Source organism: Pavona decussata, unplaced genomic scaffold, assembly GCF_977016875.1.
Source record: "Pavona decussata unplaced genomic scaffold, jaPavDecu1.1 SCAFFOLD_262, whole genome shotgun sequence".
NCBI classification, from domain to species: Eukaryota; Metazoa; Cnidaria; class Anthozoa; order Scleractinia; family Agariciidae; genus Pavona; species Pavona decussata.
The window spans coordinates 163,402-177,572 of NW_028145665.1; the positions used below are offsets into that span (position 1 = coordinate 163,402).

Genomic DNA, 14,171 nt, shown 5'->3' on the forward strand with positions numbered 1-14,171 from the left:
ATAAATGAAAGCTAATTTTCATTTGAAAAGCTTTGGACTTAGCATTGCTTTCATAATGAGGTTAAAAGCAACTCGGAAATGGCCCATTCCATTGGACCTGTATATCACACAGCTCTATTGTTTCTCTATAGTGCTAGGGTCCATTGTCTCAACCTCAATCCCAGGGTCACACTCCCTAGGACGTGAATAGGAGAGACCCTGGGAACGAGGTTGCCATTATTTTCTGTTATTTGTTCACTGCTCAGTCGTTGTCTTTTCAGCCAATCCTGTGAGCCGTTGTAACAGGTGCTATGGCCCTAAAATGATACAATGATACAGCATTTGTGATTGGGTCTAAACAGTATCATTCAAACGACAAACCATGGAACTTGTACAAGCATCCAAGATGATCAAGAAGACAATCCAATGACTTGTGCACTGGCGACAGCTCCAGGAAGCGCTGGATAACAATGTCAAATACCTGTCAGAGCAAGGAAACATACAATGTTACCAACAACAACAAACAAACAAATTAAAAGAAACGCTCAGTTTTCATGAAATGAATTGCAGCCTTTTCACCTAGCATACGCGTTAATTTCTCTTCGCTGTTTCTTCAAGCGACTTATCTGTTCCAAGCCATATTAATCCTTTAAGCCCCGAAATCAAAATGCATTGCCTAGTATCTTTCAGGCAGCCCCAATTAATCACATGTTTTGACAAAATTGGCGAAAAAACTAGAGCACGAAAACCGGGAGCATGCCGGGAGGTGTCCAGCAAACAGCATTGGGAGTTTAAGTAGCCAAACACGAGAGCGCACGCAAAACATTATTCACTGGTTTGGTACATACTAACATCGGACATATTTTTGATGGATTGTACGAGTCGATAGACCTTTGGTAAGGAAGCAGTGGTGGTTGGACACGGTTCGCAAAGCTTAGTTGCAACAAACCTTCGTGCTGTGCGGATCTCAAGGAATGACAAATTTTAACTTCAAAAAGGCAGAAAATCGATATATTCGGCAATTTATTCGACTACATCGACTGACTGAGTCTTCTGTTCAAAACGTTGGTTTTACGCGGTGATCCTACCGATCGATCGACCAAAAGCCGGCAATGCCGAAACTGCTATCAATACTGCCGTGTATGTACCCCATCAATGCAATTACAAAAGCAATCCTGTCGCCCTTCTAAGGTCCACGGATAGCTATGAAATCGTATCTCTTGCTTTATTATTTACCATCATGAGCTTGCCGGAAAATCTGGCACTTTTATAGTCAACCCAGGTCACGCGTGAACAGTAGAGACTTTAAGCATCGACGACGGGAACGGCAACGGCGACGGAAAAACCGAGGAAAGACTGAGGAGAGGACGCAGTTGCGTCGCGAAATTGGAAACAGTTAAGCAGGCGCAATACGACGACAGCTTCCCTCGAAGAGGATTAAATAGGATGGGCGCTTTCCATTCACCAAAAATTTTCGATTTGAATTTTCGGGAATTTCGGTCTCGAATGGAACGGGCTTATTCTCGGTCGGTTTCCACTTTTCGGGAACAGCTGAAAAGGTTGTCCTAAATTGTCGAAAATCTTTTCCGGAAAAGATGCTGTTCCGTTCGATTCCCACCCGAAATTTTCGAAAATTTCGTCGAATTGAAAGCACCCATCAAGTTTTCGTTAAAAGAAGTCAGAAATCGATTTTAATAATGAAATAACCGATGGAGAATTTTTACTGCTATTAACGAGAACATGTTTGTCGGAGTTGCAGTTCTCCGATGTAAACAATTCAGACCATTTGATATATTTTTAGATCGTAATAAAAATCACCGATATAACTAGAAATAGCGACTAGATTTACATTAATTTACTTCAAATGTTCTGCATCGAAGGCTGGGATTTCAAGAAACACTTTAGCAGTGCGAGCACGCGTGAGAATTTCGTTATCTTTACATCTAAAAATTTGAACTGAAAACTACGATATGACACAGTGGTTTGTGGTTTGGATGCTATTTTGAGCAACATAGACTTTTTATTTTTCTCCAGCTTAAATGTAAATTAAAAGTTCTAGTGTGTCTTGTTTTGAATAAGAAAAAGTAATGTTACACTGATGTTAGAGAGAAACATCGATGATTAGTGTCAGACTCGCAAGTCATTTCTAATTTTGCAGGCATCGTCACTAGCTTTCTGTTTTGAAACAGCCGACTGATGAAGTTATTATAGTTTCCGAAAAAATAAAACAAAAACTCAACGCGTACTTTACCTGCAGTATCCTTAAGTGCCAAGCGATATTAAAAATATCATTTTTTCGGGGCGAAACGAAGGTAAAATATGTGAAATGTTACTCACGTTTTCGGGCAACGCCAAACGAAGCTTTCTCACGTCGGGCCCCGGAACAGAACGTCTGGATATTTCCCGCCAGACATGCGCAATGTGACATTTGGGTTTTCCCTCACAATCTCACGTCGCCGTTGCCGTTCCCGTCGTCGATGCTTAAAGTCTCTAGTATTTCCAAGAGTGAAATGAACATTCGAATTTCTCTTTGTAATGTCCGACGTGTGAATGGAATGTTGGACATTTCTCTGGAAATCGTTCCGAAAAAGACGCATTAACTGAAAAAAAAAAAAAAAAGATTTTGCAATGTAAAGAAAAATTCATAGCTTTATACCGTCAATAAGCTAGGGAAATTTATACGGGAACTCTGAAATCTCGTTGGCGATTTTCAAAACTGAAATGTAAATTTCAAAACTCCGTTCAAATTTCAAAAATATCGTTCACGCGTGACCTGGGTTGACTGTAAAAATATTCAGAGGTTCGTAACCACAAGAATCCAATTCTGGTGGCAATTCAATAACAATCTACGGGAATGTTGTTCCATTGGTACTGTTGACTGGTAAAGAAGTGTCTCATAACTCACCGGCAGAAACCTCAAGCACACATTACCAAAATAGATTGGCAAGTACTGGACTGTAGGAACAGAGGCTCCAGGGGAATCTAACAGCCCTTCAAAGTAGAACCGCTCGGGGTAGGTCTGAAAGAAACACATTGGTATGGTGTCAGAGCCAACCAGATCAGTAGCGAATCAATTAATTAATCAATCAGAGGATGTGTTACTGAAAAGGCAAAAGTTATGAAAGTCTTTTTTTTTATATTACATCAAAATAGGTTTTAAACTGTGTTGGATTATTAATTATTATATTTAACAATTATTCCTCGAGCGCGCGTTGGATATGAGATGATAGATAGCCAACGAGGCGCGTAGCGCCGAGTTGGCTATAATCATCTCATATCCAACAAGCGCAAGTGGAATAATTGTTTTATTAAAAACAATCGAGAAATGTTGCTAGATCTTGCTGATTTTGCTTTGCAAGAACAACCAGAAGACAATTTAATGGTGGCTATTTCTTGGGCATGGTATAATGGCTCATATACCATGGCCGCTAATTCAATCAAATCCCTGGAATTGCATTTTACAATGATCCAGTTTTTAATAATAGATATTAGTTCTCTCTATCCGGGCATTTTTGCCAGATGGATCCTGAGCGGATGAAAACAATCACGTCAGGTGATCAATTTACCAATCAGAATTAAGTCTACATTTTACACTGATGTTTGGGCTTCCACCATAAAGTGCGGTTTCTCTGTTACCGCCTTTACAAATTTCCAAGCTTTCATAAAGGTACGTGGGATCGGGAAACGATAGAATTTGGTTGACATGCGTTAAGCACTGATTCTATCACTGTTACAATGTTTATGACATTGTGTTTCCCCACACAGGCAGTGTTAGTATTTGTAGGACCTTAACCCTTTCCCGACCAAGAGTGCCATATGGCACAAGATGCAATTATGAGCTCAGTATTTGGTCTACTTGTGTGAAATTTGCACAACCAAAAGATCTTGGAAAGATCTATAAATTGAAGGCATAAAATCATGCCCCCCTCCTATATGAGACTTGATTTACCACCCCTCAAACTTTTGGATTTTTTTTTCTTTGTACGTTAAGGGTCCAGTTGATATCTTACAACAAGCAATGCACTGAGAGCTGTACATTAAGCTATAGTTTAGGGGGATACCCAGTATGTACAACGAATAAGAAAATTTTCAATGTTTTTCTTCTTTTGTTTTGGACTTTTTTCACTCTAATATGTGACCTCCTCCATCTCTGTTGGTGTGATTTATAGCACACCCCAGAAAGTATCTTTTAAATGGTATATCACATGTGGTCTCCCAGTTCATAGTTAGCGATTTAGAAAAATTCGCCATTTCCCTCGGACGGGAAAGGGTTAACGTGTCCGTTGAAAGTCCGTACAAGCCCTGAGCTACATCGCAATAATTGACGACTCTCAAAGATTCTGAAACCTCCAATTTGAAGATTTCTCATCCTATACCAGGCTGGTAACTAAGAATGTTTTCTTCACTGATATCGATAGAACGAAGGGCGCCGGTCGGTATTCACTACTAAAAGAAAGGGCAATAAAAAACAAACAAACAACAACAACAAATAGATAAAAAAATATCATCAAATTGAATGCCAATAACACGGGGAGTGCTTGCACAATCTCCCGAGCCAGAGGCTCGCGATAAGGTGCTTGACAATAATCCAGATCGATCTGGAATTTGGAAATGGTTGAAATTTTAGGTGCAGTCCAAATGAAAGAAATGATCAAGTTCTATATAGAAAACAATGAAAACTAAAACGATTGCCATACAGAATGTTATTGGCTATCAATAAGCAGCTTACAGTGTGGTACGCCATGTGTTTCTGATGCCAATCATTCTGAAGCCAATGTTGAGGAGAGTTCTGCAATAAAATAAACAGATAACAACACTTCACTACAAACTGGGTAAAAGATGAGCACATAACTACACAAAAGATTATTGTTAGGCTGAAAAGGCGCCTCAAGGCGCAACATTTGCCCAACATTCGTTCAACAAAAGTTGAACGGATGTTGGGCAAATGTTGAATGAACGGAGTTTTCAAACGGTTTCAACGCCATTCAACATTTTCAAGAACAAAGGAAATGTTGAATCGATGTTGAATGAAAGTTTAAACCAATTTAAATTTGATTCAACACAGTTTCAACAAGCTTTTAACATTTTTTTACGCTTTCAACAATGTTGAACGACCTGCTAAAACGCCCCCGACATTTGGTTCAACAACTGTGTTGAACGCATGTTGAAGCAAATGTTGAGACCGTTTAAACGGGCCTTTAGTTGACTGACATAGAAGCATGGCAAAAATGGCATTTAATTTATTATTCTTAGCTTTTGCATGCATTTAAATGAACCTCATTAACATCATTTGCCAGTAAAAATTCTTTGAAATTATCAAATAAAAACCTTATTGAAATACATACAAACGAATTTTAACCGGCCCCTACTTTTTGCAAAGAGTTTGCATGGAACCAAAGCACAAATATAATAGCTCAAGTGGTTCTCCACCCTGCGAGCAGAGCCTCCTTTCGTTTTTTTTCTTCGAGCAAGCAAAAGAAAGGCTCTGCTAGCAGGGTGGTGGTTCTCATGTTTGCGTCTGTGAATAAAATGTTCAAGTGGAGCTATTCTGACCTTCGTGTTTTCAGCTGCAGCGATTTCAGCGAAGGCTCATTCAGTATTGTTCAGTTCTGCGTAATGACCATTACATTAAATATAAGACAGACCTATAAATCTTAAGTCACATCCTTATTCGCGAATACAACTTGATAAAAAACGCATAGATTGACCAGGTTATTTGCTTTTGGACGTTGTTCGTGTCAACCCAGAACAAACTTGTACACATACTACATAGTTAATTGAGGGACTGTTTATGAAACCTTACCATGTCAACAATGGTGCTGCAATTTATGTTGAAAGGGCCGCGACCGTACATAATCCTTAGTCTTAACGTTCACACTGCAGTTGAATATCTTAACAGGAACATTTCTGTTGGTCAGTTGCTTCAACACATTTCAAAATCTATGGTGGTTTGTGCACGGCCAAGGCCAAAAATGCTAACAAAAACATATAACAAAGAAATTGACAGGCTTCATAACCACTGGCTTTTATTAACTATTACCAGTAGACCCTTATCACTCGGCGGCCATATTTAGTTCCGGGAGTAAAAGGCTTTGTTTTCGCACGGCAAGCCTCGGCCAGACGCGAATTAAGTGTGAGGCTTGCAGTGCAAAAACAAAGCTTTTTATTCTCCTGAGACTCGACATGGCCGCCGAGTGATAAAGGTCTATACAAGCACAAATCGCTAATGTAGCCACAGCTTAATAACTGTCCAGACTTACCTCTCGTATGAAGGCATTGACGCGGCTTCTGAAATCATGCGGCTTTAACAGGAGCAACTGAATGATAAAGAAACAAACCTGCGCTTCATTTCCTTCATGGCTGCGCAGGGCCTAAACAACAAACAAACAAACAAACAAACAAAAAACTGGTTAAAATCCATGAGACAGGCCATTTCTTGAAAAAGATAAGCCTTTCTTCCTCAAGTGATAAAATTCAAAATAAACATTTCAGTTTGTCCCATCATACTTGTACACCTTAATGTTGGATAGGGAGTTTTCAGTGTAAAATGAAAGAGACGCATCTCTGACAGCTCACCGAAATAGCGGAAAAACGCGTGACCGGGCTGGGAGAATTCCGGCTATACCAAAGCACTTAACTCCTAGGTGGCCAAAATTCGAGAAAAATTTTAAAATTTTATTTTCTAAAATACTTCAAAACAATCAGCACCAGAGGGAAATACTGCTCAGAAACACCCTGTACATCATAATAGCTTTCAATTCAATGTCACACGTTACGATTTCAGCCACAGATTTTATCACTCCAGGTAAACTTTGTATCTTGTTATACGGACAGTTTTCTTGGTCCAACCCATACATTTTCCTCAAAATTAAGTGTTTGATAATAAAGATGAAATACCTTAAATCTGTATTAGTATGTAAAGCTTAATGTCTTTATGAAATGTAGTTTGTACTTATCATTCCTTGTTTTCAACTCAGTTAAACTCCTTGTACTTGTAAATTAAGGGTTCTTCTTTTAGAATGACATTAATTAATGTGAAATACTTTAAATCTGTATTACTATGTGAAACGTAGTTTGTACTTGTTCGTTTTACTCCGCCCCGACTAGCTGTATTTGCGGGTAAGTAAGCCCCAACTTATGTTACATTTTTGAAAATAAACATTGATTGATTACTGATTGATTGATTGATTGATTGATTGATTGATGGATTGATTGATTGATTGATTGATTGATTGATTGATTGATTGATTGATTGATTGATTGATTATAACCCACTTACTAAGGACACCCGATAATGCAGACACTTGTTCTGGTCCCAACGGTGGCCATTTTAACGGGGTTTGACTGTACTCTCCACAGGAGAGAAAAACGTATTTTCAACTCACCAGACAAAGAACCAGTCTATCTAACGTGACAACGTTGTACTTCCATATCAGATCATTAAGGTGTGTGATACACTGTGAACAGAACAGTACACATAGTTCGTTAAATTAGTGTCATACAGATTACTACATCAGTTCGGTACTGACGGAATTGGATAAGTACTTCATCAATGTGCCACGATATATTTTGATTGGTTGCTAAGCAGCATGCAAAAAGTTAACATTAGACTGCAAATAAATGAAGTATTGTTGAATGCAATCTTTGCACTTTTGCGATTAAACTGAGGAAAAAATTAGCTGGTATGACCTTCCCAATTTTAATTCAATGGCAACTCACTTTAAATTCAACCGTAATGTGATCATGGTTTTACGATACGTTTTAAGTGTAAGGCAGTATATAACTGCTTGCGTGATAATTTCACATCTGATCATTTTAATCAAAGTTCAAAATAAACTTTTTTGGCCTGTTGAGTGCAACGAACCTATTGCTACACATAAAGAGAGCTTTTCAATTGAGTGTTCAAAGTAATTCGCATTTGCTTTAATCTTGCTCTTCTACACAATGCGACTGGTTTAAAAACCCTCGTGCCTCAATCTCAATCGTTTTCCCGCGCTTCGCACGTTTTTCTGTATTTACATCGAGTTGTGATTGGTTCATTGTGTCGTTTACGTTTGCTGTGCTTGGTTAGCGTGATTTGCTGAGTTTTCCGACTCTCAATTGAAAACTATTCTAAAAAAATAACACGTGTGTTTTCCTGTCGTTGATACATCAACACAGCAAATAAGTTTCTCCAAACCTTGTTGACATGTTTTCCTCCAACAGACGTAGAAAACTCGTACACCAGATAATCAGCAAACACTCGAACATGCGCAGAAAGGGCACGAGCACCCAGACGTTCCAGAACTCTTTATCAAAGAAAGCGAAAGCCACGTTAGGAATATACTAAGGAGGCAAACAGTACGTCAAACCTTGGAGCCAGTGATGTAAAGTGCTGCTTATTTTTTAGTCCGTGAATGAAAACCTGAATTGTGACCATTCAAATGAAAGCATTTTGAGCAGCGTGTTTTCCAATGGTGCTGTTTATTATGCTATCCAAGATAGTTCTAACCTTGGGCCTGTGAATGAAATGATAAAGTGCGACCATTCAAATGAGCAATGCTTTCTTGTGGTATTGTTTAGAAGAGATGAGGTGCATGGTTCTAACTTTTGAGTACATAAATAAAATCCTAAAGTGCCACTATTCAAATGAAAGCTTTGAGCTGTACATTCCCATGGTGTTGTTTGTAATTGCTGTACAAGACGGTTCTAACGTTTGAATCAGTGGACGAAATATCCTTAACTATGAAAGCGTCTTATTGTAACTTAAGCAAGCAAGAATGTTAGTTCTTGTTTTAAGTTATCTTCTGAAAAACATTTGACCTTGAGTGATCGTGAGCCATACTTTTTCAAGTTGGGTAGCTGGGACAGATTCACGATTGTCTCCTAAGTTAAGATGAACCCCGAGCATTGTTTCTAAACTACAGAGTTTGGTATTCAAATGCTACTTAGGACAAAATTAATCCAATGATAGCTTCATGAATTTGGTTCCAGGGCGATGGTTTATAATTCACCTCACATCTTCTTTCTCACATGAGTTTTGGTCTTAAATATCAATATGTAAGAAGCTTTGAAGCATTCTATTCAGGGGACTACTGACTTACTTGTGACATGCAGGACTGAGTCGGCCATTTTCAAGTAACATCTTCCACAAAATGCTGAAAAGAAGGTTACATTTACAACAGTCATGAGGCCCTTTCACTATAGTATTTTCCAAATATTTTAAGCAAATTTTTTATCAAATCCCTTTTGTGATCTCACTCGATATAGCTCGCACGGAAGTTGGAAGCAAAAATGCAAGGCATTTGCTGTCCGTTGTATTATTCAGTGCCTCAAGGATATTCCGTCAACACAACGAAACAAAAGGATTTCTGAGTATTATATAGTAATGTTGAATCTTCCTCATAGCATGTCAGCGTCCACCATCAACCACGAACAACAGATCCATTCACAGAAATGTTACTAGTGTTTGTATGATGGAAGGGAAGGGGGAAGGAGTAAATGTGCCCTACACCTCCCCTCACACATCAACCACAAACTTATGAAAAACTCCGAGACCGAGGAAACATATTTTATTACGCTCCTTTGTCTCGAGGCATTCCCCATTCATTGAGGTCGACGACACTGCTCTTGCCCCAGTCTTCCCGCAGATAACAAGACCATTTCACACCTCTGGGAAATGAAAAGCAAATTTGGATGATCTTCAGCCATGACAAGCTATTGAGAAACCTCTTTAAAGCACCGTGAAAACTAGCTATTTTTAACAAACTCTCAGGTGAACTGGTAAACAACTCATCAATGGTCATAAAATTACACATGATGCTTGAAGGTTGATCATGCGTTAGTTGCTGACTGGTGAACAGCTTATCCTGAGCCTATGATGTGCACAACATGCATCTTTAATATAAGCATGATGACACTTACCAAATAAAAACATTTGTTGAGGAAGGATCCGCAAAGTGATTCAAGATTTCATTCTCTGTTGTCATCGCTGAAAAAAAAAGTATTTGCGATCGGTTCTCACGCATGCTAACACAACCAAAGTCATGAATGACGTACTGCATCTACGCCTACTTCACTTAATAACCCTTATAATTATCGAATTGTGAAAAGTGAAATAAATATTTCGGGGGTGTATGGCACGGTCATAACAAGCAATATTTCTATCAACAGTTCCATTTTTAACTCGTGAATGCGCGCATGCACAATGATGGCATCGAGAATGGCTCTATGATTCAATGCCTCTTCTTTGAGTTTGGCCTTTGCATATGCCAAATTAGGTGCTATATGGGAAAAGGTAACAGATCCTTTCTGAAAGGTTTTGGAGACAGTGTCAAGGATTAGGATAACCTGGTTCAATATGTAAATTGTTGCGATGAACTTGAATGTGTTCAAGCGCATGAATAATCCCTTTGCAGCGGCATCATGTTGTTCTTCATCAAGCATTCGCAACGTTGTCAGTATTGCTGGATAATCTTGCTTTAAACTTTTCACAGCTTTTCCCAGGGATAGCCATCTTGTGCGACATGCCTCCTGGATCTTCCGAACTACTGCTTTTCTCGTGTTTTCGCTTAACTGTAGACTGTTTATGTTCATCTGTACTTTGACATATAAAGCTGTTTTCTTGTTGCAATTTTCAAACAAAGACCACAGCTGTCGAAGATTTGTTTCAACTACTGAAATGTAGAGAGCCAGTCGGTGGCAAACACCCCACAGTTGCTGCATTATTGCTGGGCTTCCATTGTTCAAATGTTCCGCTTGCTTTTTCTTGAGTTTTACGCCAACGCCGTTTTTGTTTCCGGTAAACACAGAAGCACCATCAGACGCCAACCCTGCAAGTGAGGCCCACTGTAGCTTATTGCATCCATGATGGCATCAGAGTTTGCACTCTTGTGGTGATCAAGAGATTTTGAATCGAGAGAAACTTTGTGTGAATCTGTGCATCAGATACGTATTGTACAAAAGTAACCAGTTGTTTCATAACGGCAATGTAACCGCCATTCGCAACTGTCTGGACTACCTTGCCTTTGAGGACTTGACCAATTGCCAGGAAGATCTCTTGCTTACATCTTTCCGATCGATGTGTGAAGTACTTCATATCCTGTATCCCATACTGAGTTAGAAAGTCTGTAAGTGGCAAAACCTTCATGTTGGGAATTTCTTCTTTGGCAATGAAATTGAATACCGCAAATGCCTGTACAATCACCTCGTCAGCCACTTCAGCTTTCTTCTCCATTTCCTTTTGTAACCACGACGCCTGCTGCAGAAGTTCTAGCCTTACTGACTGCTTGTGTTCCTCTTGAATTATCATGCTCTGATATCGTTACCTTCCTGAAGCGTGTACCGGGTGTCTTAACATATTTCACGGCTTTCCCTGTTTTCATATGCTTCTTACAAAGACAACAAAACATTCCCTCATCCTCTTTAAGTGCCAACCAACATATACCAGTTCTAGGACAGAATACAGTATTGTCATCAATCCATTCATGTTTGAAAACATGCGGCTTTGATGGTAATTGTCTCTTAACTTCACCGGAAGACAGCGACTTGCAGCCGTTTTTGGCACAAAGCACATGATTGTGCAGTACATAGTGATCCTCGGCACCGCCAAAAGTTTCTTCTAGGATGCGTAGGTGATGTTCTTCTGAAATAACAGATGGTTTAAAGGGAGCATTTCCTGATGCTGGTTTGAACATGTTGTATCTTTGGCTTGTACTTGATTATCCATCAATGTAGGTGATGTTCAATTTTTAAAATTCAATTTTTAAAAACGTGAGTACTGGCAAAGAAGACAGTACCACTAGCTTACACGTACATAATATTTGTTAAATTATATCCAATTTGGACTGAATGGTTTCAAAAATCACGAGCTGTGAACACATGTACCTCTCGTGTACCTATTTTTACTCTTCGTATTATTCGTCCCCCGGTCCTCCGCTCAGATAAGTGAGCTATCGCTGAATTGTCTTTGTGGGTTGACGCACAGCGTGTTTCATTACAACGAAGAACGCATGCGCAGTGCAGGTGAACTTCTCAACCGAGACATTGGTCGAGGGTCGGCACCCTCCACTGTTCCCGTTAAGGATACATTGCGGGTAACAATTTCCAGAAATATCCTACCGCGTGCTGGGAAAGCGACGCGTCAACTGCTACTGCTGCTGGCAGCGGTGATAAGCAAGGGAAGTCCATAGCTTTCTAGCGTGCCGGGGCAACCGACGAAGTCTCACTTCACAAATCAACAAAGAGTGGCGTTGAATTGATTACAATGATGTATGCCAGCAACTACCTGGACCTGTCCTTTATAACGGAGGCGTTGACCGCTTATAGTTTGATGAACTGAATTAATTCTTAGCTTTGAAGTATTGGTAAATCAATTTTACGTGTTCTTTTCCAGAACCGAGTGTCTTCGGTGGAGATTTAGTAAAGCCATGAAGAATGAGAACGACACTTTCGCGAGCATTTTGGTCGAGCGCCCCTTGTCTTAATGTATATTGACGCACAAATATTTGCGCTCGCGCGTCAACATGCCGTACAAAAGTTAACAAAGTAAGCATGTTTTTACTGAAAAGAGAATTCTTCACTGAATACCTTTACAAAGAAGAAAGAAACTTATTAAAGTTAAATATCACTTTAACTCCACCGATTTATCGTTAATTCTTCTGTTCTGTACGAGAAACTGAAATATCTTCGACCCTCTGTCGGAAAAAGCCGCGCGCGTTTTAGGCCACGTTTTAGGCACAAGTCCACGAGCTCTGGGCTGGTCAAAAACCGGAAGCCAGATCCTGGCTTCCGGTAAAAGATACAGTATAATCTAGGAGACCACAGCGAAAAATATATTTCAGTTATTCTAGCCTTTGTTGTTTATTTCTATCAAGTTCGCCACCTCCGCCGTTAGGAACAGTCTGCCGTCAGATTTGTTCCGGTAAAAGGACGGATACTGCTGACCAAATGGATGCAGCCTCTGGAAACAAGATTGCCAATCTCCAGAGTAAACCATGTTGTGCGCAGGGTTCAAATTCATTCTCCGTCAAGTTCTGCGCTTACTCTTGTAATATACAATAAACAATTCTTTGACCTTAATTTGGTTCTTGCTTATTCCCGATCTTAAGATGGCGAGCGTAAAGAATGCAAAAGACTCAAGCTTATCTTGCTATCGATCCGTAACGGCGGCGATTACTTCTGTGAGCTCGAGCACATGGTGAAAAAGCTCGCTAAGTCCACTGGGACTACGTCACTTGATTGCGCAATTTCGCAGATTTGTGTCGACGACTACAAAGCCAATTTTCTGACTCCGTCCTGGCCCTAAGGGCCTGGCCGGAGTGATAAATATATAAATAAAACTTAAATTGTATGCTTACATTTCCACCTCCTGTATTCATCTTCAACTCTTTGCCTCAGGGCTTGTTTAGATTCTTGAGGACAGGGGTTCTGCTGGTAAAACTGTCGAAGTGGTGCAGGAAAACATGCCAGTGTGTGACTGGCCCAACTAAATAACAAACCACAACACGAATGAGGAAACAAAAACTCACAATCTACTGTCTTTGTGGTTTGGTGAGCAAATTTTCCCTCCAATATGAAAACAGTTGAACCTTTTATACCAGTGAAACTAAACGTTCAATTGATCAGAAATGTTTTATTCATCTGTTATGGTAAATGGGGCGCTGCAAGTTGTAAGTGCACAGCGTGCTGTGTCATAAACTGAACATCAAATAGCAAAACGTTCTTCACGTATTTGGCTTTTACATTCGTATGACCGAGGAGGTGAACTTCAGTTTACAACATTAAACAATTGTCAGTCTGTAAATGGAAATCAAGAAGTAAAAAGAGAACCAAAGCTTAAATTCTGTTAGACATGTTTCGAAATCCTTTTGTCACCGTCAGTTACAAACTGATCGTTACAATTTGATTTTATAATAGAAGGAGAGCACAAAAGAATTGATCATTACAATAAATATACTAAAACACTAATACAATACAATACGATACGACACGATACCAGGTGTGGGAACCCCCAAACAACACTGACAAAATTGTTCTGAAATTTTCTTCCCACAAACCATAGTTAATTAAAGGCAATGGTTATTAAACCTGACAAACGTCTTTGTTATATGTTTTTGTTTGCCTTTTTGGCCTTGACCCTGCACAAACAACAATAGAATTTGGAATGTGTTGGAGCAACTGACCGATCGAAACGTTTTTGTTAAGATATTCAA

The 14,171-nt window shown here is 39.5% G+C and overlaps 1 protein-coding gene across 1 annotated transcript in view; it reads right to left on the minus strand.

Moving 5' to 3' along the window:
- Nucleotides 1-14,171, minus strand: part of LOC146455968 (mediator of RNA polymerase II transcription subunit 23-like) — a 43,208-nt gene that overhangs the window by 9,536 nt on the left and 19,501 nt on the right. The window contains exons 24-32 of the mRNA XM_085093585.1: nucleotides 13,317-13,444; nucleotides 9,883-9,949; nucleotides 9,063-9,116; nucleotides 8,159-8,267; nucleotides 7,365-7,436; nucleotides 6,240-6,350; nucleotides 4,709-4,768; nucleotides 2,885-2,998; nucleotides 361-460 (exon numbers count right to left, since the gene is read on the minus strand). Coding sequence (XP_084949711.1) covers nucleotides 361-460; nucleotides 2,885-2,998; nucleotides 4,709-4,768; nucleotides 6,240-6,350; nucleotides 7,365-7,436; nucleotides 8,159-8,267; nucleotides 9,063-9,116; nucleotides 9,883-9,949; nucleotides 13,317-13,444 — 815 coding nt within the window. The remainder of the gene's footprint in view (nucleotides 1-360; nucleotides 461-2,884; nucleotides 2,999-4,708; nucleotides 4,769-6,239; nucleotides 6,351-7,364; nucleotides 7,437-8,158; nucleotides 8,268-9,062; nucleotides 9,117-9,882; nucleotides 9,950-13,316; nucleotides 13,445-14,171) is intronic.